The sequence below is a fragment of the Schistocerca gregaria genome, chromosome 3, assembly GCF_023897955.1.
Source record: "Schistocerca gregaria isolate iqSchGreg1 chromosome 3, iqSchGreg1.2, whole genome shotgun sequence".
Taxonomy (NCBI): Eukaryota; Metazoa; Arthropoda; class Insecta; order Orthoptera; family Acrididae; genus Schistocerca; species Schistocerca gregaria.
In genome coordinates, this window is record NC_064922.1 from 640,287,844 (window position 1) to 640,315,267 (window position 27,424).

Here is a 27,424-nt window from a genome sequence, read left to right on the forward strand (position 1 = left end):
GAGATTGAGACAGGATTTACAAACAAAATATGGTGGAGATGATATAGAAAAAGAATGGAACTCTATTCAAGATACCATTAGGACAACAGCACATGAAGTACTGGGGGAAACAAGGAGACTTCGGAATGAAGACTAGTATGATGACGAATGTAGACAGGCACTGGAACAGAAAAAGGAAGCAATTCAGAAAAGCTTGCAGCGGAATACTAGATCAAATCAGGCATTATATAACGAAAGGAGGATAGAGGCACCAAGGAAACATAGAAGGAAAAAAGGAGAAGCCATGGAGAGAAAGACAGAGGAGATGGAAGAGCACTATCAACGGAACGAAAGCAGAAAATTCTAAAAGATAATTATACGAGGAACTCAAGAATATAGGCCGAAAATAACAGCTTGTAAAGACAAAGGGAAATTTGCTGACAGATAAACCATATCTTTTGGATAGATGGAGAAAATACTTCAAGGGAATTCAGGTGGGCAATCCTACGAGGAATGAGCAGCCACTCCATTATATTGCAGACCCAGAAATAGAGAATTGAACATCAGAGGAAGTACAGAAAGTCGTGTATTGTCTAAAAAATTAAAAAGCGAAATGAACTGGTGTTATAATTGCAGAGCTGCTAAAAGATGGGAGAACTGATCTTCATAAGCGTATCCACCAATTTGTTAAGTTGACATGGAATCAGGAAGAGATCCCAGGAGAAAGGACTTTAGGTGTAATTCAGACAATACACAAGAAATGAGACAAGACGTGCTGTTAAAACTACCGCGGAATTACGCTGCTGAATGTAACCTATAACATCTTCTCTAGTATTATCTACAAAAGGTTAGCACCATATGCAGAAGAGATTCTGGGGGAGTATCAATGTGGATTTCAGCCTGATAGGTGAACAACAGACCAGATATGTGAGTGCGAGCTTTCTCGGCGAATTTCATATATGAAGTCTTCACGGGTTGTCAGCCGAGTAGCGTCGTCGTCTCGTAGCAACGTTTCGATGGAATACGTCACCATCATCTTCAAGCGAAGAATGAAGATGATGGAGACGCACTCCATCGAAACATTGCTACGAGACGACGACGCTACTCGGCATATGCGTACATTTTTTGAGTTATTAGTGTTGAGGTAAATATATGAAAAGGTATATGAGTATAACATTGAGCTTCTTAATCTCTACGTAGACTTAAAGCAGGCCTTTGATAGTCCCGATAGAGACAAATGCTAAATGATTTGCTGCTACTTGGTATACCATTGAGGTACGTCTCACTTACTCAAGCAACATTGGCTGGTTCCAAGGCTGCAGTGGGAGTGGATGGAGAACTGAGCAATTAGTTTAGCGTTAGTTAAGGACTCAGACAAGGAGACGCACTCTCTACAATGCTTTTCAATCTGACTCTTGAAGCAGGCACGCGGAAGCGTCAGATTTCTGGTTACGTAGTCACAAAGTCGACTCAGATGTAAGCATATGCTGATGATGTAGGTATTATTTATAGAAGAAGGGTATCACTAGAGAGGACAACATGTGACCCGAAAGAAGTCACAGAAATTAGGAAGGAAAATAAAAAATTGGATAGACTGTCAGCAGACGGTTTCAATTTTGAATGTGTGCAGAACTTTGACTATTTGGACTCTCATATTAACAGCACAAATTTCATGTCAAGTGAAATAAAACTGCGCAATCTAAGTGGTAATAAATGCTTCGACACATTTAAGAAATTGTTGGCCTATAGTTTATTACACAGGCAGCTGAAGCTGCAGCTATTTAAAGTCATGATCAGGCCAGTTGTAGCCTACGGATGCGAAACGTGGACGCTAACGAGTGTTGACGAGCAGAAGCTCAGTATATTTGAACGTAGAGTGCTGCGCCAGATCTATGGGGCAGTTCAGGAGGAGATGTAGGACGAATAATGAGCTGGACCGGCTCATACAAGGAGCTAACATCGTAAGAATTATAAAAAGTAGAAGACGAGCCTGGCTTGGACATGTCTTTAGGATAAATACTAGAACAACTAAAAAGATTTTTGAATCGAAGTCAACCGGAAGAAGACAGAGAAGAAGGCCATGAGTATGGTGGATTGATGACGTGGAAGAAGATATAAAATCTAAAATCTCACAGTGTCCAAGGATGACTCAGAACCGCGATGGAGAGGGCAGAATGGAGGAAAGGTTTCGACGAGGCTAAAACCGACACAGGGTTGTAAGGCCGCGAGTAGAAGAAATTATATATATAGTACCGACATTTTCACAATATATATATATATATATATATATATATATATATATATATATATATATATATATATATATATATACCAGGTGATCAAAAAGTCAGTATAAATTTGAGAACTGAATAAATCACGGAATAATGTAGATAGAGAGGTACAAATTGACACACATGCTTGGAATGACATGAGGTTTTATTAGAACCAAAAAAAATACAAACGTTCAAAAAATGTCGATGGCGCTTCATCTGATCAGAATAGCAATAATTAGCATAACAAAGTAAGACAAATCCAAGATGGAGTTCTTTACAGGAAATGCTCAATATGTCCACCATCATTCCTCAACAATAGCTGTAGTCGAGGAATAATGTTGTGAACAGCACTGTAAAGCATGTCGGGGGTTATGGTGAGGCATTGACTTCGTATGTTGTCTCTCAGCATCCCTAGAGATGTCAGTCGATCACGATACACTTGCGACTTCAGGTAACCCCAAAGCCAATAATCGCACTGACTGAGGTCTGGGGACCTGGAAGGCCAAGCATGACGGAAGTTGCTGCTGAGCACACGATCATCACCAAACGACACGCACAAGAGATCTTTCACGCCTCTAGAAATACTTTTTTTGGTTCTAATAAAACCCCATGTCGTTCCAAGCATGTGTGTCAATTTTTACCTCTCTGTCTACATTATTCGGTGGTTTATTACGTTTTCAAATTTATACTGACTTTTTGATATTATATGGTGTTACAAAAAGGTACGGCCAAATTTTCAGGAAACATTCCTCACACAAAAATAAAGAAAAGTTATGTGGACATGTGTCCAGAAACGCTTATTTTCCATGTTAGAGCTCATTTTAGTTTCGTCAGTATGTTCTTCCACCTACGCTTAATGGAGCACGTTATCATGATTTCATACAGGATACTGTACCTGTGCTGCTAGATCATGTGCCTTTACAAGTACGACACAACATGTGGTTGATGCACTATGGAGCTCCTGCACAAGTGTGCGTACGCTTCTCAACAACAGATTCGGTGACCGATGGACTGGTAGGTTCGGACCAATTCCATGGCCTCCACGCTCTCCTGACCTCAACCCTTTTGACTTTCATTTATGGGGGCATTTGAAAGCTCTTGTCTACGCAACCCCGGTACCAAATGTAGAGACTCTTCGTGCTCGTATTGTGGACGGCTGTGATACAATACGCCATTCTCCAGGGCTGCATCAGCGCATCAGGGATTCCATGCGACGGAGGGTGGATGCGTGTATCCTCGCTAACGGAGGACATTTTGAACATTTCCTGTAACAAAGTGTTTGAAGTCACGCTGGTACGTTCTGTTGCTGTGTGTTTCCATTCCATGATTAATGTGATTTGAAGAGAAGTAATAAAATGAACTGTAACATGGAAAGTAAGCGTTTCCGGACACATGTCCACATTATATATATATATATATATATATATATATATATATATATATATATGTGTGTGTGTGTGTGTGTGTGTGTGTGTGTGTGAAAATGTCAGTATTATGTTGAACAATTGTTCGATTACTGTTAATAAATGACTTTTTTCTCTTTAAAGACGGCACTATCTCGGCCACTGTGGGAGTATCCCGGTCTAGCGTGGGACGGAAGCACAAAGCGCCCCGGTGCTCGGTACTCGGCGTCACTTTCTACTTCCTTCGAAGAAGGAGCTGGCCGCGTCCGTGTGCACGCCCCACCCGACGCCCGACACCCGCCCGGAGTGGGAGTGGAAGGCGCCTCTTGCTCTGCGGACTCTTGCTTTCTCGGTCGTTGAACATCCGAATAGGGAAAGTCCTTTCACCTTCAGTGGTTGGTAACCCCCCAAGCCGCGGTGACCTCACCTGCCGAGCCCACGCCACGTATAAATACACTCGGGGGCGTTGCTGGGCACCACAGACAGCGTGAGGGAGCACCGCAGCTGCGACCCGTACACCACGAGAAGCCGCCGACCGAGAGGCGGTGAGTACTGCGGTGGCATCTGCCTACCCAATCTATCTGCTGTGGGCTGTTTCGGCCTACACCGTGCCATTATGTCAACAAATACCAGTTTGTGTTTTATTACTACAGTTCTGCGTGCTATTATTATCACCAAACGCGGCAGATGTATCCGGAAGTGGAAGTTGTGACAGGCCGGGTATTATCATTTCCAGTGCCGCAATACTGCGGGAGGTACCTGAACGTACTTCCTACTGCATACCTTGTTCGTTCACAATTTCTAAGACAATCGTGTGTTGGATTACGTGTTTTATGAATTGTGTTACAATCAACAAAAGCATCGACGCGACAGTTTCATTATTCGTATACAAACTATTCTTCAGTTGCACATAATCCACTACGGTCAGTCGTGTGTTAGATCGTGTGTTTTATGAGCTGTGATACAATCGACAGCCGGCCGAAGTGGCCGTGCGGTTCTAGGCGCTGCAGTCTGGAACCGCGAGACCGCTATGGTCGCAGGTTCGAATCCTGCCTCGGGCATGGATGTGTGTGATGTCCTTAGGTTAGTTAGGTTTAACTGGTTCTAAGTTCAAGGGACTAATGACCTCAGAAGTTGAGTTCCATAGTGCTCAGAGCCATTTGAACCATTTGATACAATCAGCAAATACATCAAGCTGAAAGTTAAATAATTTTATGAAATGTACTCGCATACTGGATTACGGTAATGCGACAGCTATATTGAAACGGCCCCTTTAGAAAAATTTTAAATGACTGTGCTTAAACTGACACACAACATTTTTAGCGCAACGCAATCTGACTTTTAAAAATCCGTACAAAAGAATGGCTCTGACTAACAACTGACAGTATCTTTCATGAATCACTTACCTCACAAAAATCTTCGTTACTCGAACTACTGCAATACAGCGAGCGCCACTACTGCCAGTTAAATAAAAGATTCAAATTACTGAAGGCACTAAGTACTGATAGGCATAGTAAGCAAATGAAAGATTTTGATACAGAACAAACAATGTCTTTACCGTAATAGTGTTCAAAAGTCATAACATATGTATCAGTTCATGACATCCAGTCCTACAATTTTACTCTCTCTGATGCACACACGTCCAGATCATCCGCTCTCATAACTGCGCCATCTCTCTCCCCACATCCACCACTGCTGGCGGCTCACCTCCAACTGCGCAACGCTACGCGCTGTTAACATCCAGCTGCCCAGCACTACAATAGCGACTATTCCAACAATGCCGCCCATCCACAGACTGCACACAGCACAGTCAGTGATTTTCATACAGAGCGCTACATGGCGTTACCAATATAAAAACCTATACAGCCTACTTACAATATGATTTACTACAAACATACCAAAATTTGTGCCGGCTCGGGCCTCGAACCCAGACAAAGGAGACGACTAACACAGGTAGCGTCACATTCTTTGGATACAATTTTTTGTGACACTAGAATAGTTCTAAAGCGTCCCCTCGCACAGCCTCTTCACCTCTGTGAGTTACTCATCCCAAATAGCCAAGTTTTTATCTGCAGTCAGATGCTCTTCGGTATTTCACCAGCTCTCCCATCTATGATGGGCCCTGCGTCATTTTGTTAGGTCAATCTTCCACGACTCTTACTGGTGAATGTACACTATTCACGATGTCACAAATGTTATTTGCTTTCGGTTAAACATTTGGAAGACCATGGATCATGATAATCGGATAGTATTTCTTGGTTTCTGAAAATTATTTAACTCAGGACCTCGTCAAAGCTCATTAACGAAAGTACGGTCAGACGAAACTTGCGACTGGATTAAGGATTTCTTGGTGAGGAGAACACAGAATGTTATCTTGGATGAAGAGTCATCTACAGCTGGAAAGGGAACTGCGGGCATGCCAGGTGAACGCGTGTTGCGATCCTCTCTGTTCAAGTTGTATACTAATGACCTTGCAGGAAACCCTATACCTGTTGCAGGTGGTGAATTAATTAAGAATTGTCGGAAAAAAACCGTACAATAATTCAGACAGACACTAATAATATTTAATACTGGCGCAAAGATTCACAGTCCACCTTAAATCAGAAACATATAATTCCGCAATTCACCAAAGAGAATTGTTATATTGTCTGCCTGAAAATATCAGTGAGCCACAGTTGGAATGCGTAAACTCATAAAAAAATGTTCAAATGTGCGTGAAATCTTATGGGACTTAACTGCTAAGGTCATCAGTCCCTAAGCTTACACACTACTTAACGTAAATTATTCTAAGGACAAACACACACACACCCATGCCCGAGGGAAAACTCGAACCTCCGCCGGGAGCAGCCGCACAGTCCATGACTGCAGCGCCCATAGACCACTCGGCTAATCCCGCGCGGCAAAAACTCATAAAAATACCTGGAAGTAACAGTTTGTGGGGATATGAAATGGGATAATGTCATAGGCTCAATCATGGGTAAAGCATGCGGTAGACGTCGGTTCATTGGTAGGATACTGCGAAGATGCCGTGAGTCTACGAAGCAAGTGCGTGGGACTAATACCACAGTGATCTAACAGGAGGTACTGAAGATATACAAATAAGGCCAACGCAAATGGTCACAGGTATCAATGACCCTTGGAAGGACGTCTTGGAAATCCCGAAAAACCTGAACTGGCAGTCGCTTGAAGATAGACACCAGCTATCTCGCGAAGACCTACGTATAGACAGTGGAATCTAAGGATATACTACTGGCTAACTCATATCGCTCCCACAGGGGACGTACAGACAAGTTAACACTAATAACCGGCCGGCGACATATAGGTAATCGTTCTTCCCGCGCTCCATACGGGAATGAAACGGCAATAAACCTAATACGAGGTACAATAGGAATTACGCTCCACCATGCACTTCACAGTGGTTTGAGGAGTGTGGATGTAGATGTAGGCTACGGATCTCATCAGAATAATCGGGGTGCTATTTCGTAAATTTTACGAAAAAGACGTCCAAAGAAATGGAACAAGGGAAGGAAGTAACGAACTTAACAAGACATTTAGCAAGTCTGAGATGGAGTGCAAATAATAAGTTCAAATGGTTCAAATGGCTCTGAGCACTATGGGACTTAACTTCTGAGGTCATCAGTCCCCTAGAAGTACTACTTAAACCTAACTAACCTAAGGACGTCACACACATCCATGCCCGAGGCAGGATTCGAACCTGCTACCGTAGAGGTCGCGCGGTTCCAGACCGCCTAGAACCGCTCGGCCACTCCGGCCGGCGCAAACAATAAGTGTCTCAAGTACATCGCATTACATGAGGCAGTGGAAGGCGCAGATAGCACAATACTTTGGAAACGTTAGAATTATGAAGTACAAAAGAGGTGGAAAGGGCACTAAAAAAAAAGGAAGAAGAAAAAAGAAACCAGCGCTCGGGAAGACTCAAAATACTTTTCTATAAACGACAAGCGATTTAAATGCTTCCGAAAATACGCGGATGATATCACAGCGACCTAGTACTGGATGTCTAGTTACATCACTGCCAAAGCGGAAGCGTTTGTCACTCCGGACTTTCTTCCCACATGCTAAGAGCGGCAGCCAAGTAGGGCAGGGCTCCTCTTGCGTGTGGAACCATTTTAACGCTCTCATTATTCGCTTCCTGTGTGATAAAACAACTGATCTGTTTCTGAGTGATTTGGTGACATCCAGCATGCCCTGTTTCACAGCACTGAGTTGTCCAGTAACTTTATTATTGCATGTGGTGTATAGCACGATTATATGAACAAAAGTTTCGTGTCACTGCGCGTGTCACTGTTTGCTCAACAAGACGGAACACAAATTTGTGAGCGTTGCACAACCATTAGACATGCCATATAGATGCTCCTTTGGGAATTAGACCAACTGGAAAGTCAGTGACGACTAAGGGCAGCAGGCAGAGATATATAGGCTGTCCGGGCTAGAGGTATGCACAAACAAATGCTTATAACAAATGAACTAGCCTTAATGTTGTTGGGTAAATACGCAGTCCATAGAGACACTTTCCAAGATGCGATCCTCAAAATTTCATGAAGAGCGCTAAGTCGTATGATGCATGCGCACAAATGTTTGCCGTGCAGCGGGCAGACGTACTCCTGGCAGTCAACATGTGGATGCCACAATGAAAGATGTAGTGAGCAGAGTTAAAACGTGTGGGTGTGTCAATTCCTAAGGGACCAAATTGATGAGGCCATCTATCCCTAGACTTACACACTACTTAAACTAACTTGTGTTAACAGTAACACACACACCCATGCCCAAGGGAGGAGTCGAACCTCCGGCGGGAGAGGCCGCTCAATCCGTAACATGGCGCCTCTAACTTAAAATCTGTGTTCAGCGGCATGCACGAAGAGAACGGAACGTGGATCCTCCTACACGTAAATCCATTTATCAGTGGGACAGAACTCTTCGAGAAACCGGAGATTTGTTTTCCGATGCTGAAAACCATCCTAAAACGTATGTAAATGAACGGACCGTGGAAGGTCTGCGCGAAGCATTCGATAGAAGTCCACGCAGATCCATTAGACAAGCCAGTAGGGAACCAGCCATTCGGCGGTGCACGACATCGTGCACAGGCGTCTCCGGTTGAGCGCTTTTAAGCTCCTGGGATGTCTCCCGAAGCCATTTTCCAGGACGATGGTGCTTCATCCCACTATTATGGACTCCCACATACCGCCATCAGACGTTTCCTGAGCGCTAGATCGGAAGGTGGGTCCCGTTGCCTTGTCACCTCGATCTCCCGATCTAACTTCGATCGATTTCAGTGCATGGGAGCGTATCAAGAACATTGTTTACAGAACAAGGGTACGAGATCTGGTAGATTTGATACAACAGATATAAGCCGCTGTAGGAGCCATAACACCTGTCATACTTATGAACATGCTAGAAGTGGAATTCAGTTTCGATATCTGTAGAGCTACAAACGATGCCAGTACTTAACTGTACCAACATACGTAAAAATGTTTGTGCTCTTGTGTAAAATGATGGGCATATAAAGTTATGAACCGTAATAGGTACCGAAATGTTAAAAAAAAATGTTTTTGTGTAGTTCTAGCCCTATATTTAGCGTGGTCTTCTGCCCGTCAGTATGCTTCTCCAGCAACGACGCCAAGCCGACAAAATGTAAATAGAATGCGTTGCGCGGGGTTGGAGATTTGTAGTGTTTAAAAGAAACGGCGTCGATCATAATAGTCGCTGTTCTTATTTCGTAATGTAAATCATCGATTAAAGACGTACTCGCGAATACGTCTGACTTTTCCCTCTCCCACCACACAAAGTGAAACGGGAAAATAGGGTTATGGCACCATGCCGATGCCTGGGAACGACTCCAGTCAATTGTGTCTGTTATCACAGAGGGCTCTAAAAGACGCTACCTTAGTTCAACGCAACTTAGATGGGCCAATTTCGCTATCTCTAATTCGGCACTTGTTTTTATTAAAAAAGAAAACTGATTATTTAATAAATAGTGTCATGTTACTCAGTGGACAGTGGTCATAGGATTTTCTGGCAATTAATCTGACTCTCAGCTGGCCAACTTCGCTAACTCTAACTCGGCATTTGTTTTTATTAAAAACGAAAAATGATAATTTAAGAAATAGTGTCATGTTACTCAGTGAACAGTGTTCATTGGATTTTCTGGCAATTAATCTGACCTTCAGCTTTGAAAAAGTTTTCTGAGACTAGGGCAATATAAAGTTGCGTTGTGGTTAGGATTCCGTGTTGAATTATGAAGCGCCTGAGTGACACAGGGACATATGGGCTGACAAGTATTGAACTATATGAAATAAAATCGTCATAACTTCTGAACGGTTTGCTTAGGACGTTCAAACGAAGCGGGTGGCCGAGGGGGGCGATGGGAGATAGCATGCGTATGGCACGCGAAGCCCTTTTTCATTTGGATGACTTTGTCAATAAGCAAAATTATTTGGGGGACTGAGAATCCGCATTTCGCGATCGAGAAGTCTCTTCACCCTCAACGGTTGACTGTTGGTTGTGCAATGTCCAGTCACGGAATAATTGGTGCGATATTCCTTGACGGCACAGTACATGAAGGTTTTGGAAGATGATTTCATCCTCATTATCCAAAGTGACCCTGATTTCGACAAGATGTGGTTCAAGCATGACGGAGTCTAACCCCATCGAAGGAGGAGAGCGCAGGCCTCGGTGGCCGAGCGGTTCTAGGAGCTTCAGTCCGGAACCGCGCGACTGCTACGGTCGCAGGTTCGAATCCTGCGTCGGGCATGGATGTGTGTGATGTCCTTAGGTTAGTTAGGTTTAAATAGTTCTAAGTTCTAGGGGACTAATGACCTCAGAAGTTGAGTACCATAGTGCTCTGAGCCATTTGAACAATTTTTTTGAAGCAGGAAAGCGTTTGATGTCTTGGAGCAGCAATTTGGGGACCGAATTCCGGCATTGGGGTACCCAGAAGCCAGTGTCATGGGCCTCAATTGGCAGCCATTTTTCCCGGGTCTGAATACCGGTACTCCTTTTTGTAGAGCTGTATTAAAGACAAGGCGTACAGCAATAACCCCAAAACCATTGCTGAGCTGAAAAAAATCGTTCAGATCATCGACAGCATCAATGTTCCCACACATCAGCGGGTCATGCAGTATTTCGGTATTCGTCTGCGCCATATCATCGCCAATGACGGCAGGCACATCGTACCTGTCAGAGCCTAAATCCGATTATCCGTAGTGATGTCTACATGTTGAATAAAGTGTGTGCACGTCGTAGTTTGTAACTAAAAAGGTTTTTTTTTCGTCTAATTGTCACCCTGTACCACCTGCAACAGGATCATGCCCAGTAAAGTTCTATCAATTTTTAGCCAACCTCAGGCGTTAAGAGCGTTAATTTTTCAAGGCTATTATCAATCTGTAACACTAAAACTACTATGGTGTACAGGGAAGACCATTACCATAGCCCAGCCATTTCGTCACTGTGAAAAAGATCGCTGCAAAGATGGACAAAACTTCCGTTTTTCCGCACGGGGTGTATCATCAAAGCTTTAATATCACTTAGTATGCTGCTCGGGACAGCGATTTTGTCTTTTTAGCAGGGAACACCTCAACAAACATACCTAATACCAGTGCTGTGGGGTGTCGAAGTTTGAGAACGCTGGCGTCTTAAGTTTCTCCCAGCTCTATTTGGTGGCCTAATGAGTTATGCAACCCATTCTGCATTAGTGTAAAGTGGATGCACGGACTAATATAAGTTAAGCAGGACGGGTAAACACGCGGAAAAACATTACGATGCAGCTACCTTTTCAGCTATGTGTTGCGATAACGAGGTTGGAACACTAAATACGATGAATACACTAATGGTTCTACGGAGGTAGAAAACGAACGGAAATGGCCCCCTTGCACGGTATTTAAAACAAATTATAGCCTAGCGTGTACCGTAGCCCACAGAAGTAAAGGCATGTTTTAAGCACGGCAGCAGCATGGTGCGGTACGGCTGCACTGCAGAGCTAACGGTACAGGGTGGAGCCAGCGCCGTGCTGCGGCGGCGCCCGTAGTCATTCTGACAAGCTTAGTGTCGCTTGGTGCGTGCGTACACCATTACCACGTGGACCGCGTCTGACACGACGCCATGGTCCCATTCCTTCCTACCGGCACACTTACGGTATCAACGCAGAAGTTACTTCTTGCATCGCATTCATAATGGAACGTAAGTTTTTGACACGTATATCTTTTACTATTACCGAGCTGTGGGCACTTCTTTTGCTGAAAAACTGCTCGTCGCGCTCAGTTGAGAGATGCGTTATCAACTGTCATTCAGTACTCGCTGTCGTATAAGAGTGTGCGATCGTGAAAATATGAAACAGTTGAGTTAGAAATATTGTGAGGATATTAAAAACAACGGAACAACAGCTCATGTTTTCTTTTTTATTTATTTGGCATGCGTATTCCATAGATCCGTACATGCGAGTGATACGCTTGGATGTGGAACGTGTCAATGTAGTTGTACAAATACAATTATATAGATATTAATAAGTATTACTTTGTCTCATTTACAAGCTGTCATTTAACTAGTATAGCAATTCACACTATAACATTAACACTATAACATTAACATAATATTGTATCATCCATCTATTAACTAAGAGATTAAGTACATCTATTATTAAGGGAGTGCATTATTTCTGGAAAAGAATTCATCTAAGGAGTACGGTGGATGGTCAAGCCGGTATTTTTTAACGTACCTTTGAACAGCGTTTCATTTTCTCTTGTACATTTAATGTAATTAGACAATGTATTAAAAGTCTTTATAGCAGCATACTTTACTCCCTTCTGTACAAGTGGTAATTTTTTTAGTTCGACATGTAGATCATCTTTACATCTAGTATTGTAGTTGTGGTATGGCAGTACTCTTTGTGATGAATGTGAGGTCTGTGTCATGCTGTGAGGTTCCAAAAAACGACGTTGACAATATTTATTACTTTCGTCACAAACATTTGGCGAAGTCTCTCCCTGGACTTTTTGCGGTACATTTTCAGTCACACAATTTAAGTAGAAATTCCTAAGGACTAAGGTTAATATATGTATTCTTTTATTTCACTACCTGTTGGTGTCAATACTGTCTATATTAGTGAGTAGAGATTAATATATCTAAGCGCAAATGTAGTGCAAAGATTAAAGTGAACATACCAAGGAAATTCATTCTTATTCATTCATCCACGAAGGAAAGCACAGTAATTACTTGACTCTCGAAAGCAAAAATTTAAAGTAAAATCTATTGAAATGAAAATGACGAAATCAATAGCAGTGAAACACTTTGTCGTATATATTTGGTTATACAGCCAAAATTAATTTTGGAGATTAGCATTAATTTATCAGTCGGAGGAGAGACTTTTGTCGAACATGTTGAACATCGTGAATGCCCCATTGATGGATGAAGTATAAAGCTACACGAGATGTGTAATAGCACACTGACTAGTGTCTATAATGCTAAGGGACGAAAGAAAAGTTTTCTATTATAACGCCGGTTCTGGGCCTCAAATTCTGCATACTGACTCATCACACAATACGTGTCTTACTCTTCCATTTCCAGCCTTATGCTGGGAAACGACAGGTGACTTATACAGGGTGGTCAGAAAATGTCTGAAACGCTTGTCGTGATGCTGTAGTGCAGATTGTACTGAGACATAAATGTTAAGAAAAAATGCGATACGTTGCGCCGTTTCCGAGTTATTTGGCACTGAAGTCAGCCAATCAGGTCATTGCGCGCGCAAGTTAAGGTTACAGCTAACCAAAGCACGCGTTGGGCGACACCGCCCCCTGCCAGGCCGCTTGAGTGTGAGCGCGCGACGACCCTATTGGCTAAATTCTACGCTAAATAACTTGGAAACGGAGCAACGTATCGAATTTTTTTCTTAACATTTATGTCTCAGTACAACCTGCCCTATAACATCCCTACAGGCATTTCACACATTATCTGACCATCCTGTATATCGTCATTGATGCAACACACTACATACATAGGTGTATCCGTACGTGTGGATGTTGGTTTCCCATGCATATGTCAAATCGCAACTACAAAGATTCGATGTACAGATCCTCGTTCTTATAATGTTTTTTTCTGCCCCTCAACATTACTTACGCGTGTGTTATTCCCGAAACTATTTCTTAATTGCACCGAGCGAGGTGGCGCAGTGGTTAGACACTGGACTCGCATTCGGGAGCACGACGGTTCAATCCCGCGTCCGGCCATCCTGATTTAGGTTTTCCGTGGCTTCTCTAAATCGCTCCAGGCAAATGCCGGGATGGTTCCTTTCAATGGGCACGGCCGACTTCATTCCCCGTCCTTCTCTAATCCGATGAGACCGATGACCTTGCTGTCTGGTCTCCTTCCCCATAACAACCAACCATTTCTAATTTGAGAAGCTGTAGTAGCGAAAGCCATCGTTCTCCTGTAGTAAGCTTATATGAATATTATCCAACAAAACATGGGCCAATGTATGTTATTTGAAATGCAGAAGCCGGCCAGAGTGGCCGTGCGGTTCTAGGCGCTACAGTCTGGAGCTGAGCGACCGCTACGGTCGCAGGTTCGAATCCTGCCTCCGGCATGGATGTGTGTGATGTCCTTAGGTTAGTTAGGTTTAAGTAGTTCTAAGTTGTAGGCGACTGATGACCTCAGAAGTTAAGTCGCATAGTGCGCAGAACCATTTGAAATTCTTTGCACATTGTCAATTAATAATGTGTCGAATGGAAAAATTAGCACTGGGTGGGTGTTAGCGAGCTGTAAATCTTGATGAAAAGGTGTCTGATTTTATGTTTAGGCTCTTACATTGAATCTCAATGTAGACAAGTGTAATGTGATGCGGATACACAGAAATAAAGATCCCTTATCATTTAGCTACACTATACCAGGCCAGCAACTGGAAGCAGTTAATTTCATAAATTATCTGGGAGTACGCATTACAAGTGATTTAAAATGGAATGATCATATAAAGTTTATCGTCGGTAAAGCAGATGCCAGACTGAGATTCATTGGAAGAATCCTAAGGAAATGCAATCCGAAAACAAAGGAAGTAGGTTACAGTACGCTTGTTCGCCCACTGCTTGAATACTGTTCAGCAGTGTGTGATCCGTACCAGATAGGGTTGGTAGAAGTGATAGCGAAGATCCAGCGGAGAGCAGCGCGCTTCGTTACAGAATCATTTAGTAATTGCGAAAGCGTTACGGAGATCACAGATAAACTCCGGTGGAAGACTCTGCAGGAGAGACGCTCAGTAGCTCGGTACGGGCTTTTGGTTAAGTTTCGAGAACATACCTCCACCGAAGAGTCAAGCAGTAATTTGCTCCCTCCTACGTATATCTCGCGAAGAGACCATGAGGATAAAATCAGAAAGATTAGAGCCCACACTGAGGCATACCGACAATCCTTCTTTCCACGAACAATACGAGACTGGAATAGAAGGGAGAATCGATAGAGGTACTCAAGGTACCCTCCGCCACACACCGTCAGGTGGCTTGCGGAGTGTGGATGTAGATGTACAGCACCTCGCTGCAATTTGGACTCGCATCACAATATCTCGTAGCTATAATAGTCGAGTAAAACATTTGTAGTTCTTTGTCTCTGCTCTAGTCAACGCAGCTTCACTTTTCGATTTTCTAAAAGTTGCGCCGTTCCACTGATGTTGACTGGCTCTAACGTGCACTTCGCTTTTTCAGCTATAGCGATGTCGGCCCTGAGGATCGCGGCACTGCTGGTGCTGCTGTGCGCTGCTGCGCCGCCGTCGGAAGTGCTCGGAGGAGCCTCCAACTCCAGCGTGGTTTTCCCCGGCGCTGCGCCCGCGCCCGCGCTCGCGCCCGACGAGGCCGCCGCCCAGGTAATCACGCGCCACTCCTCTCTGGCTCGCACGTCGTTCAAAGTTAACGCAGATTCCGTCAAATCCGTGCTATGATACCAGCTATACCACAACGAGTGTGGCTGCGGTCATTTCTAATAACCTTTATTCATCATCACAGTCGCTGTGGTCCACATCCATAATACAGGTTGATCAAAAAGCCAGTATAAATTTGAAAACTTAATAAACGACGGAATAATGTAGATAGAGGGGTAAACATTGACACACATGCTTGGAATGACATGGGGTTTTATTAGTAAAAAAAAAAAACAAAGTTCACAAAATGTCCGACAGATGGCGCCGGGCACCAAAAACTGGTACCGTGACAGGTGAGAGGTACGCCGATATGTTACAGAATCTCATCATCCCCGGCCTGGCTGACAAACACCTGCTGGAACGTACGATGTTTATGCAGGATGGTGTTCCACCCCATATTGTTAGACGTGTGAAAGATCTCTTGCGCGCATCGTTTGGTGATGATCGTGTGCTCAGCCGCCACTTTCGTCATGCTTGGTCTCCCAGATCCCCAGACCTCAGTCCGTTCGATTATTGGCTTTGGGGTTACCTGAAGCCGCAAGTGTATCGTGATCAACCGACATCTCTAGGGATGCTGAAAGACAACATCCGACGCCAATGCCTCCGGACATGCTTTCAGTGCTATTCACTACATATTCCTCGACTACAGCTATTGTTGAGGAATGATGGTGGGCATATTGAGCATTTCCTGTAAAAAACATCATCTTTGTTTTGTCTTAGTTCGTTATGCTAATTATTGCTATTCTGATCAGATGAAGCGCTATCTGTCGGACATTTTTTGAACGTTTGTATTTTTTTTTTGCTCTAATAAAACCGCATGTCATTCCAAGCATGTGTGTCAATTTGTACCTCTCTATCTACATTATTCCGTTATTTATTCAGTTTTCAAATTTATACTGACTTTTTGATCACTCGATAGATTACAGCTTAACTTCTGGAATAATTGATGCGACAGCCATTTCAGTCTTCTTTCTGAAGTCGGGTACGTTAGCCGATGGCAGTGGAACAAAAGTACTCTCTCTCTCTCTCACACACACACACACACACACACACACACACACACGCACGCACGCACACCATTTCGTACATGGACTGTCACCTAAAACTTCCATCATTTTTATTTTCGTGAATGGTCCAAGATATCGAAACGAAGTTTTGGGCAAATGATAGCAGACAGAAGAGCACGTAATTCTTAACTCTAGTATATATCTAGATATTGAAGTAAGTAAGCTATTTTAATGGCAATGGCCTTGCCGCAGCGGATACACCGGTTCCCGTGAGATCACCGAAGTTAAGCGTTGTTGGATGTGGCCGGCACTTGGATCGTTGACCATCCAGTCCGCCATGCGCTGTTGCCATTTTCCGGGGTGCACTCAGCCTCGTGATGCCAATTGAGAAGCTACTCGACCGAGTAGTAGCGGCTTCGGTCAAGATTACCATCATAACGACGGGGAGAGCGGTGTGCTGACCGCACGCCTCTCCTATCCGCATCCTCCCTGAGGATGACACGGCGGTCGGATGGTCCCGGTAGGCCACTCGTAGGTTGAAGGCGGAGTGCTTTTTTTTATTTTAAGCTATTTTAATGGAATGACATATTTTTTAATGCATACAAGAGCTCTTGAGAAGACTCATACAGTGATATAAAGCTCGTTAATGTTGGTGTTGAAACTTTTCACTCAAGTATGCGCGAAATGTGCTACTGTTGGAAGATAAGGCGACCAGAATCGGGTATTGCGGTGTAAACACCGCAGAGTAGGCCTGCCATGCCAAGTACCGTCGTTACACTCAAAATGAAGGTATGACACTAGCGAACTCTGCAATGATTCGCAGTTGCTATGTATATACTGGAACTGGATACACTTTCTAATAACGCATTATCCCTGAGAACTGCCTCAGTACGGAAATTTCGAGTCATCGCTGTGCGACTTTGCCCACTTTTTTCAAGGAATGGAACTCGATAGTATAATAAATCTTCTACATCTGTACTAGCACTAAAACTGTAAAAGAGTTGTGTCTTAACACACTAATCTCTTAAAATACTGGATGAATTTACACGACGTTTCAGAGGCAACTTGAAAGAAGTTTGGGGTCAGCGTATAAGCTTTCTTTCATCAAAATCGGATCACAGAAAAAAGGACATCGTGATTTAAACTTTTGTCTGAAACCATCGTGTCTGCCTGTCTGTTTGAACATGTAAGTCTCCAAAAATATTGACGAATTTTCGTGGGGTTTTCACAGATGGCTTGAGCGTAGTTTTAGGCAACGTACACGCTTCATTTCATCAATATCAGATCACGAGAAAAAAAAGATATCGTGATTTAAACTTTCAGCTAAAATCGTGTGCTGTGCTTAGCAGTTCGGATGGCGCCGTTAGTTTATGCAGTACACCAAAGACCCAAGAGATGGCGCTGTTAGTATTTTTAACTCAAAGAGAGATGTACTTCTAGAAGTTTATGTCAGTGACAGAATTAAACACTGAAATCTTATCTTTTCGAACTATATTCGTATTCAGTTTAGTTGGCTAGGACATACGGATTCTTTTTATCTCTAGCTAGGAAAAACGAATCTATGAAGTATGCTTTGTGATTTTGTTGCTTAGTAATTACATTTTCATCCTGTATTGTTTGGCTCAAGAGTATTAATCTCAAAAAGCCGATGAAGACCGTGAAGCGGGACTTGCTGCAACTTGAGAACATCAGCATTTAAATCGCTCTTTGGGAACTCCTCCTGAAGGCAAGTTGCCATGTAACACTGGTCTAGAACGTCGTTTATATTTTCATTCCTCAGAACCCTAAACTCTCGCAGACTTAACAGTTACTTCTCTTCGGTGTACCATCATAGAAACGCAATTTTTGACGGGAAGTTGTACAGAATTGCGTAGGAGTGCGAGTATGTTTATCTGGAATCCCGCTTATTCCTTAGAACTTACAATTTCGCTTCAAATATGCACTTTTCCCAGTGTGATTATACTGTGCAATGTTCATAATCAAAGCACACAGCCAGACGCTGCGTGTTGCAGGCGTGAACTTTAACGATTAGTCGCTCTCTCTTGTCATCCCATTGACATTACAATCGCTTGAGATTTTACACAATAATCAGTTCGTTAAACAATTGTGTGCCATGCATATTTGTGCCCAGTGCGTTTCTCAGCGTTCATCTTGAACTGTCAAAGACCGTGCTATGCACAAATAAGCCAGGCACACGATTGTGTTGCCTACTCATAATCGTTGTCCATATCGGTCCTACAGTTGCACCTGAAACAAGACAGCGTCTGAAACTAGTAGTACAAATAAAGTAATTTTGAAACACAGCCTGGTGAAAACATGACATTTTTCAAATTTATTGAGGCTGTGGGGCGCATCTAGAAAAAGAATTGTGCTGGTAGTTTTATGCACTGAAGAGCCGAAGAAACTGGTACACATGCTTAATATCGTGTAGGGCCCTCACGAACACGTAAAAGTGCCGCAATACGACGTGGCGTGGAATCCACTAAGATCTAAAGTAGTGCTGGAGGGAACTGATAGCATGAATACTGCAGGGCTGTCCATAAATCCGTATGAGTACGAGGAGGTGGAGATCTCTTCTGAACAGCAAGTTGCAAAGCATCACAGATATGCTCAATGACGTTCATGTCTGGTGAGTTTGGTGGCCAGAAGAAGTGTTTAAGCTCAGAAGAGTGTTCCTTGGAGTTATTCTGTAGCAATTCTGGACGTGTGGGGTGTTGCATTGTCCTGCTGGAATCGCCCAAGTCCGTCGGAGCGCACAATGAACATGAATGGATGCAGGTGATCAGAAAGTCTGCTTAAGTACGTGTCACGTGACAGAGTCGTATTTAGAGGTCGCAGGGGTCCCATATCACTCCAACTGCACACGCCTCACACCATTACGGAGCCTCCACCAGCTTGAACAGGTCCCAACTGACAGGCAGGGTCCACGGATTCATGAGGCTGTCTCCATACCCGTACACGTCCATCCATTCGATACAATCTGAAACGAGTCTCGTTCGATCAGGCAACATGATTTCAGCCATCAACAGTGTAATGTCAGTGTCGACGGGCCCAGGCGAGGCTTAAAGCTTTGTGTCGTTTAGTCATCAAGAGTACACGAGTGGGCCTTCGGCTCCGATAGCGTATACTGATGATGTTTCGTGGAATGGTTCGCATTCTGACAGCTGTTGATGGCCACCAGTGAAATCTGCAGCAATTTGCGGAAGGGTTGCACTTCTGTCATTCTGAACGATTCTCTTCAGTCGTCGTTGGTCCCATTCTTGCAGGATCTTTTTTCCGGCCGCAGCGATGTCGGAGTTTTGATGTTTTAGCGGATTCCTTATATACATGGTACACTCGTAAAATGGTCGTACAGGTCCCATTTCATCGCTATCTGGGAGATGCTGTGTCCAATCGCTCGTGCGCCGGCTGTAACACCATATTGAAACTCACTTAAACCTCGATAACCTGCCACTGTAGCACCAGATACTTGTCTTATATAGGCGTTGCCGACCGCAGCGCCGTATTCTGCCTGTTTACATATATCTGTATTTGAATACGCATGTCTATACCAGTCTCTGTGTCGCTTCAGTGTATCTAAGGTACGTTTTACAGCTCGCCATCCACAAACAACACAGCGCCTCACCCGTGTTGCAGGCCGAGGGGCGCAGCCTGGGCGTGGCGGAGGGCAAGAACGTGCTGCTGGACTGGATCGGACTGGGCACGGGCCCCGAGACGGACCCCTACCTGGCGCGCGCCAACGCCGCCTGCCTCAACGGCGACCTGGCCGAGTGCTTCAAGTCGCGCGCCCTCAACTCGCTCGACTTCCTCGAACTGCCCGCCTACCCGCTCACCGAGAACGCGCGCATCGTGCGCATGGCCGACACGCACCTGCGCAGCCTGCAGCACGAGCCCTACGAGTTCTCTTCCGCCCCCAGGGCAGACGAGTCCGAGTGGGACCAGCTCGTCAAGTTCGCCCTGCGCAAGGTAGGCCAGCAACTCAACGACACCTGCCGACCTCTCACAAGACCTTTCCCTTCTTTCCGTACCAGTTATCGTTCTTTCGACTGGTTTCATCTCTTCCTAAGTAGTGTTACAAGGTTCCCCATTATCTATTTCGCATGTTTGAGTATTCGCCTGGTTCTTCAAGTTCTCCTCTAGTCTATGGCATATGAAAAACATCAGCTGACGTCATGTTAAGAAATGCTGTAATTTCTACTACACATTACATTCACAGAACAACCCGCCAGGATAGCCGAGAGCGCTAACGCGCTGCTTCCTGGACACGGGTAGGCGCGCCGGTCCCGGATCGAATCCGCAGGGCGGATTGACGACGTCGGCCATGTGGTTTTTAGGCGGTTTTCCACATCCTACTAGGTGAATACCGGGCTGGTCCAAACGTTCCGCCTCAGTTACACGACTCGCAGACATTTGAAACTCATTCACGCTATTTCACCGTTTTCACTAGACGCAGGCAGCTAATTCCGTCCCGGGGGGTATGGGATGGCGGCAGGAAGGGCATCCGGCCACCCCTTCACTTAACCATGCCAAATCCGTACTTAACCCTGCCGACCCTACGCACAATTCGGGAAAAAGGCAGTAGCAAAAGAAAGAAAAGAAAGAAAGAAAGAATTACATTCATTGAACACTCTTAGCTCACAGGTATCTAGGACAATACGAAATGCTATTGTAATGGAGCACTGATTACGAGAGAAAGTGATTATATAAATAAATGTTTTAGCAAAGTTCTTGCAGAATGCAAATACCTTAGGATTAAAGGAGACCATTTGCAGAAAAGCACAAGCGCTGAGTCGTAGACAGACGCACACAAAACAAGGATAACTTGCTAGCCGGCCGCTGTGGACGATCGTTTCTAGGTGCTTCAGTCCGGAACAGCGCTGCTGCTGCAGTAGCAGGCTCGAATCCTGTCTCGGGCATGGATGTATGTGATGTCCTGAGGTTAGTTAGGTTTAAGTAGTGATGACCTCAGATTTGAAGTCGCATAGTGATTAGAGTAATATGAGCCATTTTTGACAACTTGCTAGCTTTTGGAGTTATCCTTTAACAAGCTAGTCGGCACCAAGTAGGGGTATAGACTTGTGTATGTGTGTGTGCGTATGTTTGTTTCTGTTTGCGTACTCTAGCTCGTCAAAGAATAATTCCGAAAGCTAGCAAGGTTTCCTTCTTTTGTGTTTGTCTATCAACAACACAACGGTTCTGCAATTCGGTGAGTTATCTCATTTAATCCTACAGTATTTGCAAGAGTATACGAACAATATTGTATGAGATAATAACCCACAGCCGTCAGGTACCTCTTCAACAAAATGAGCATTTTACATCGGCTTCCCAAATCTTTCCTAAGATCGGCAGGCCCATTTTCTACGGTTTTTCGTACGAAAACTTCGTTTGTGCAATGTGTAGACGGTGTCTTTCCAAACAAATACTGCTCATTCGTCTTTCATACGACGCCCATTGGCAACGGAAAGCGTCATGTTTTCCGTTACAAACAAAATGATCTTTAAAGCGATCTTTTATGTGCCCATTCGATAGATGAGCCCCAAATTAGTCTAGCGTAGTATTTATTTTACTGATATGCATTAGCAGAAACATTAGAACATGATAAATAGCCAGTACCCTAGCAGCAACTGACGTTTACCCTGCCCCATACTGGCTGCTGTCACGATGCAGCAACTGTGTTCAGTTACTGTTCGACTAATGGTTATTTGTCGTGTTTCAAAGTTCCTGTAAATACTGGGTGGCGCAGCAACTTGCATAGGTCCAGTGAGGGCTGTAACTATCGTATGGGAGCGAAACTTGATAGACATGCTAATGCATTAATGTGACACTGATTTCAGCTGGAAAAACTTAGTTCCAATTTTGGCCACCAGGTGCAAATCTGGCGTTGTACAGCATCTCATGGACATCTCCGGTGCTCGTATTGAACAAATTGTATGCGCGGTAAAGAAAATAAAATCAATATTATGCCTCTCTTACTTGTTTCACCTTCTCTGTCCACATCCCGTTGCTAATCCATTACATATGGAAACATTTCTATATGTCTTTCTTGCATTCAAAGCGCCAGGTGTGCACCTGGTTGTCAAAATGAAACTAGTTTTTCTTCAGCGTACATTAGTTCCACAAATACCTCACTAGACTAATGTGGACTGCTCTATCGAATGGAAACGCAAAATCTCGCTTGAAAACATCACTTTTTCGTTATACGAAACTAATCGATGCTTTCCGGCGACACTGGGCGACGCACGCAAGACCTGATGACCAATATTTGTTGTAGAAATGAAGAAGACTCTTCGGACTCCATGTATACACATTGTTTCAATCTGGCTGTGATAGATCATGCCATGGGGAACAACTCGTGTTGGAGACAAAATGTTCGCCACGCTTTCCGACGACGCTAGGCACCCTTTAGTGTGCATCGACCACGGGGCGTCGAGACTTCACCAAACTAGGAGGGTCTACTAACCAGATGTACTGGTCTACTTACTGCCAACCCCAGTAAATTGATGTAGTGATTTTAATCTGAGAGAAAACAGCCAACAACTAATGTAGACAACAGCAAATTAATATAAACATGAACAGCCGTCTGATGATTAATCTGTCGGTTCGAAAGCGGTAACAATATCTGCTCGCTATCTTCTTCTTTGTAAGAATCGTAAAAACTTTCCTATTGGTACTTAGAACCAGTTTCCTGGTATGGCACCCAGAACGTTCTTAATTAAGTATTCATTTGCTAATTTGTCTCGTTTTCTGTGGTTATGCTATCAGCAGAATACGTCTGTGGTACCAAAATACCTTCTAAGTTTTTTGGATACAAATCAGCTATTTACAAATAGAGATACACTTCTTTTTCTTTCTCCTGACGATTGACAAATTTGGCACTTCAAACGTTTTCCGCGTGCTACTGAACCTTTTTTCCTTGAATGCGAAAGCTCTCCTCGATATCCTGGGCACCTGCCACGTATGAATGTCCAGTGAACATAACTAGTGCGGAAATTAAAAGCATTTCTTAACAGCAACTGAGGTGATCTTTTACGTAAACCTCTAATTATTAACAGCTCTGGCATCACAGCACACAACGTGCATAAAATTATTCCACTGTACTCTACCTTTCAGCATCAGCAAGTAGATGGCAAGCAAACCAATTGCCCCTTAGAGAGGCTTTCGATTGACTGCTGTCCTCACTTGTTCTTTCTTGTACATCTTCATTTTGTACTTTATCTTTACACTTATTTTTCAGTATCATGCCTTAACTGTTTGTTGAATTATCTCTTAAGTATATTATAACTTCTATTAAACTTGTACTGGCTAATTCTTGTGTTCAATCAAACTGATCACGTTTTCCGTGAATATCGGCGTTGATAATTGTTGCCTCCCACTTTTTTCCCTCTGAAATTTTCTTTCGGTTGCTTTATTATTTCTCCTACTACAAGCTCAACAACACTCGCAGCTGCAATAGTGACAGCTCCAAATCTAGCTTGCATTGACTTTCTTAATTTTTTATTTCATTTACTTGTACATTTGGTATACCTTTTATGCAGTTTTCGTCTCACGTTATCAGCCAGTGACAACTTCGTTATTTTCGAAAGGACTTAGTTTCTTACTCCTTATGGGAGGAGCTTGCTGATAAACTGAGAACGTAAGGCAGTGAAATATTACGGGACAGCTTGAATTCAAATACTGCTACATTTTATCGACTCTTATTTGTTATTCGTTGAGAATGAAAAGACAAATCAGCTGTAAACGACGATAAACACATATATTAATTTTTGAAGATAAATCTTAGATCACGGCAATTTTCTCATATCAAATTATAAGTTTACAGCACATAGGGAAGTACTGCGCTGTTTTAGGCCATTCTGCTTGAAACGGTAGCTCATCATATCTCCCTCGTTGATTTCATTGTTTTATATTGCTGAAAATAGAAGTTGTTTTCCTGGTTAGGAACAGCTATTCTGATGATTCTGGTTTTATTGTAAGTATTAGATTTAAGGATGGTATTAGTAAACAATATTTATGTATCTTTATATATGACATTAGGACCTTCCTAACAATACGATAGGCACTACAGTAGATATGCTGGTAATTACGGAGGTATTCAATCATTTTTAAGTAGAATCACAGTAGATTTTTGCTATTATTTTGATTTATTATTGTTATGATTTTGTTTTTTCAGCTCTGACAGTAAATAACTGTGTGATGACGGCCCACATAATGTAAATTCTCTTTTCACAGGTGGAAAAATTTCTGAAATCGACTGCCATCGAAGTGCAGTTTCCGAACGAAGTGACCGAAAATGGTCGCTATTCGCCTCGCTTTATCGACGAGATTGCTTCAGAGCTCGACATAATCGAGGACAAGAAGCGCACGCCTTTCTGTGAGTGTATTTATAAGAATATAGTACATACTTATCCGCAAGGGAAGGCACTAATAATACCTGCAAGATTTAGGACAAACATCAAAATATGGTATTTGCTTCATAATGATATTTTCATAAAAAGTGTCAGAGATAACTATTTAACGGTTCTTTCGTTTTCCTTAAAATATATAGTTAAATCTTTGACAGATATTTCGAGAATTCCTTAGTTACGTCAGCAGTATCCCTTCCTTCAATTAATAGCCTAGTTATGTGGGTTTGGAGCATTTTATTTCCAATGTCAGTCTTAAGATCTGAGAAACAAAAAACACCGCATGTTGAACTACTATATTCTGCTGTCCTCTACATTTATCTACGCTACCCATGGAGAAAACTGAAAGTAAGTGACTTTTCTCCATCATTGTTTGTGTGTCTTTCATAAAAACGTCTTTTCTGTGACGCAGGTACAAGTATATCTTCAAATTTTGATATTTACATCAGCTTTTTATATAATTACATACTCAAATATTTAAAACTCAGAATTCTAACAGGTGTTACCACATTACCGATCCGATCTTATTAGCCATCAGTAAACTGAACAAGTAAACTTTTCACAATTCTGGCTGGTCCTCCAATCATTCATGGTGTAGCATTACAGCTCACAATATTTGATATTTAGCTTTCTACTGACGGAACCAAGTATTATGAACCTCTTCACAAATAAATAACAAATTTTTCGATTATCAAATTCGTTGATACCTCGATATCTGTCCTACCAACCCCCTCATTTTGCTCAAATTTTGCCACAAATTTCATTTATCCTCAATTAGCCTCTATATCCCCTCCCCCTCAACCCCAACCGCAATTAGTTATTCAGAGTTCTTCTGCACGGCAACAATTCAGAAGCTTCTCGTACTGCCTGAACTGCTTGTCGACTACTTTTCACTTCCGTAAGAGGCTACACTCCAGATAAATACCTTCATAAAAGTTATTATATTTATACCTTCATACCTTCATAAAAGTTATTATATTTATACTCGCTTTTAACAAATTCATGTTATATCCTATCTGCTTCGACCATCGTTAGTTATTTTGCTGCGCAAATAGCAGAACTGGTCTATTACTTTCAATGTCTCATTTCCTAATCGAACTCTCTCATCATCTCCTAAGTTATTTCGACTACATTACTTTGATTTACTTTTGCTGATGTTTGTCTTATAAACTTTTGTGAAGACTTTATTCATTCCGTTCAACCATCCAGTCTAGTCTTTTGCAGCCTCTCAGAAAAGTACGTCGTTAGAAAACCCAAAACCTTTTATTTCTTCTCCTTGAACCTTAATGCCCTACTTAATTCCTTCGTCAATGCTTGCTCAATGTACAGATTGTATTTAGGAAAATCTAATTATGTGCTATGAGATCGCCGACTCAATCTAGCACCTTGCAAATGCAAATCAGTATTTTAACCACTTCGCCACTTCACTCGATTTATCGCAGTTAAAAAAAAATGTACCAAAGTTCCTAGCCAAAACATTGAAATTTATTGCCCTAATTCTGAATTTCTAGTGACAAAGATTGTCAGGTCACTTTCACTTGTCAGTCATTTTCATTTAATAAAGAAAATCTGGATCAGTTTTCATAGTGTTCACCAGAATTACCTGATCACAGTTAGGATATAAACGAAGTATACGAGAAAAGTAATGAGGGTGATTTTTTTGTGTCATTTTTTTAACAACAACATTCTCCCCTTCAAAGCAGTTCCCTTCGGTAGCTATACACCGGCAGAGTCGTTGTTTCCAGTCTTGGGGGCAGCGCTAAAAGGCTTCAACTGCTAGGGCCTTTAAAATGTCGGTCACACTCTTTTGAATGTTCTCCAGAGTCCCAAAATGTCTTTTTAAGACATTTTTCAGTTTCTGTAAACTAAAAAAGTCACAAGGGCTGAGATCAGGTGAATAGGGGAGCCGTGTAACGACATTAATGCCTTTTTGAGGTGAAAAATTCCATGCTGGAAGTGGCGGTGTCACATGAGACGTTGTCATGAAGTAGCACCCATTTGTCTGCTAGGTACGGCCTCACTGGATTGATCCTTTTCTTGAGCCTTTCAAGAACATCTGTGTAAAACACTTGGTTGACAGTTTGTTCCGGAGGAACAAATTCCTTATCCACGAAACCTCTAGTGTCAAAAAACTCTTTGGTTTTTCGATTCGAGCATTTTTCGGCCGAGGACGTGACAGCGTGCCACTCCTCACTTCACCGCTTTGTCTCGGCATCGTACTCAAAAATCCAGGACTCGTCGCCTGTGATGCCGCGACTGAATCATTCGTAGTCACTGGCGCCCTCTAGAGTAAATCAATACAGAAGAGTCTTCGGCTGTCCTTTTGCTCATTTGTGAGATATTTCGGCAGCATTTTGGCATATATCTTTTGCATGCGCAAAACATCGGTTAAAATTTGATGTGCGGTGAAAGTGTTCAAGTTAAACGTCCGTCCGATCTCACAAGA

The 27,424-nt window shown here is 43.0% G+C and overlaps 1 protein-coding gene across 4 annotated transcripts in view; it reads left to right on the forward strand.

The window, feature by feature from the left end:
• The first annotated feature begins 4,096 nt into the window (after positions 1-4,096).
• LOC126355745 (uncharacterized) overlaps positions 4,097-27,424 on the forward strand; it is a 29,272-nt gene continuing 5,944 nt past the window's right edge. The window contains exons 1-4 of one of the 4 annotated variants that reach the window (XM_050006128.1): positions 4,097-4,200; positions 15,358-15,515; positions 20,171-20,542; positions 24,806-24,947. In XM_050006128.1, coding sequence (XP_049862085.1) covers positions 15,366-15,515; positions 20,171-20,542; positions 24,806-24,947 — 664 coding nt within the window. In that variant the 5' untranslated portion in view covers positions 4,097-4,200; positions 15,358-15,365. Of the gene's footprint in view, positions 4,201-11,702; positions 11,852-15,357; positions 15,516-20,170; positions 20,543-24,805; positions 24,948-27,424 lie in introns of those variants that run through there. The other 3 variants (XM_050006130.1, XM_050006129.1, XM_050006127.1) reach the window with 3 other exon arrangements.